At 52.8% G+C, this 1,622-nt stretch overlaps 1 protein-coding gene across 2 annotated transcripts in view; it reads right to left on the bottom strand.

The window, feature by feature from the left end:
* LOC128896856 (beta-1,4-glucuronyltransferase 1-like) overlaps window positions 1–1,622 on the bottom strand; it is a 15,529-nt gene that overhangs the window by 2,715 nt on the left and 11,192 nt on the right. For both annotated transcript variants that reach the window (XM_054160373.1, XM_054160374.1), the window contains exons 2-3: window positions 1,060–1,577; window positions 339–716 (exon numbers count right to left, since the gene is read on the bottom strand). In XM_054160373.1, the coding sequence (XP_054016348.1) occupies window positions 339–716; window positions 1,060–1,425 (744 nt within the window). In that variant the 5' untranslated portion in view covers window positions 1,426–1,577. The remainder of the gene's footprint in view (window positions 1–338; window positions 717–1,059; window positions 1,578–1,622) is intronic.

The raw sequence follows: 1,622 nt of genomic DNA, 5'->3' as shown, positions 1-1,622 counted from the left end.
CAGTCTATTTCATCTTTCTGCGTTCATCGAATGGTCAAATCAATGTGCTACCTAAACATTGAGCTTTTTCTTGTATCAAGCCTTCTTGTAAATGGTTTAATTGTAAACGGTGACTGTTTGATGGCGAACGTTGAGTTCCTCGGCGATTTCTGAGCTGCTTACGTGCTCTTTCTCGACCATTTGTACGCTGGCACGGATCCCTCTTGTGGGAAGGCCCTACGGAAACTATGTAATCTCAGGCTTCAGCGACTTCGACTAAAAAGCTAGCGGGCCACGTAATTGTGCAGAGGATGCGGAGGAAGCGAGACAGGGGGTAGAGAGGTGGTCGCAGCATTTACCACTTTTGGCACGTGTTTACTGCTGAAGAAGACATGGAAGGTGACCAGCTGAGCAACCAGCGGGCTGCCACAGTTTCTCGAGTACTTGATGGCGTCGAGGGTCGCCGGGAAGTCTGTGCCAGGGGCGTGCATCGCGATCGATATCGGTGCCCTCCATCGCTCCAGCAGAGGCTCCAGATTGTCCAGGAACGTGTAGTCCGCGTGGGTGGTGTACGTCACGCTTTCCCAGCATCTCACCGCCATGCTCATCGGCACGTAATTGTACAGGACCCAGTAATCGCCACGCTGTGCTCTCCTCGGCGCCGAGGACTTTTCGTTGCAGAGCACCGCCTCCTGCAGGCTCATCGTCGGCAGGACGGTCGGCGGATTCACCTTCACCTTAAAAACAAACACGTATTAAACTTCAGGAAAGAGGACTCGCTAGATTTTGATTTTGATTACGTTGTCTCGAGAGTTTCTTCCGTTTCATTAATAAGCAATACATACATTTTACTGCATTACTGTTACGATATTAGCATCTAAAAAATTAGGTTGTTTATTTACATGCAAGTCACGGAAGAAACTTTTGGGACAATACTTTCCAAGCTAAACATGGTACGAGTAAACTATACATATAAAAAGGTTTCTTCTTATCGCGTGTAAGAAGTTGTACTCTGTGTTTTTTTTAAGCGATAGTGTAACATAGAGTTCCCAGTTGGCGTGAAGCTGGTGTCCAGCGTACCTCTTCCTTGGAGAAGGGCTCCGTGTCGACCTTGGCCTCGTTCGGCGTGGGTTTCATGGTGAGAAGCCTCGTCCTGGTCATGCTGGTGGCGTTGCCGCGCTGGGAGACCTTGCTGACAGCGACCTTGCCGTTGGCATCCCTGGTAGCTGGTACCACCGACGACGTGGCGCCCTTCTGCGTGCCGTTGGCGATGTCCACGGCGCCGAAAGTCTCCGATTGCAACGGCGCCGCCCAGTTGGTCGGCGGTTCCTCGATCCAGGGCCCGGAGGAGCCGAAGTGGGCGCACACGTACAGCAACACGCAGATGTTGAGCACCACCGACACGCGAAGTGCCCAATTTCTACGCAGGATGCTGAACATGCTCATTCTCCAACCTCCCCCAGGTCCGCGCTCCAGCTACCCCGGCTCCGTCCGACCTCGGCGATCCGTTCCACCGTTTCACCACCCCCGGGGGGCCGTCGCGATCAGGATCTGAGCATGGCTTCAGCTGTCCTCGACCTCCTCCTTCTGACCCCTCCCTGAAACACGCACGGTAAAGTCTCCATAAATACACGAATATCTCT

Source organism: Hylaeus anthracinus, unplaced genomic scaffold (assembly GCF_026225885.1).
Source record: "Hylaeus anthracinus isolate JK02 unplaced genomic scaffold, UHH_iyHylAnth1.0_haploid 11978, whole genome shotgun sequence".
Classification (NCBI taxonomy): Eukaryota; Metazoa; Arthropoda; class Insecta; order Hymenoptera; family Colletidae; genus Hylaeus; species Hylaeus anthracinus.
Note: the sequence above shows the minus strand (reverse complement) of the source record. Positions and strands in the feature narration are given on the sequence as shown.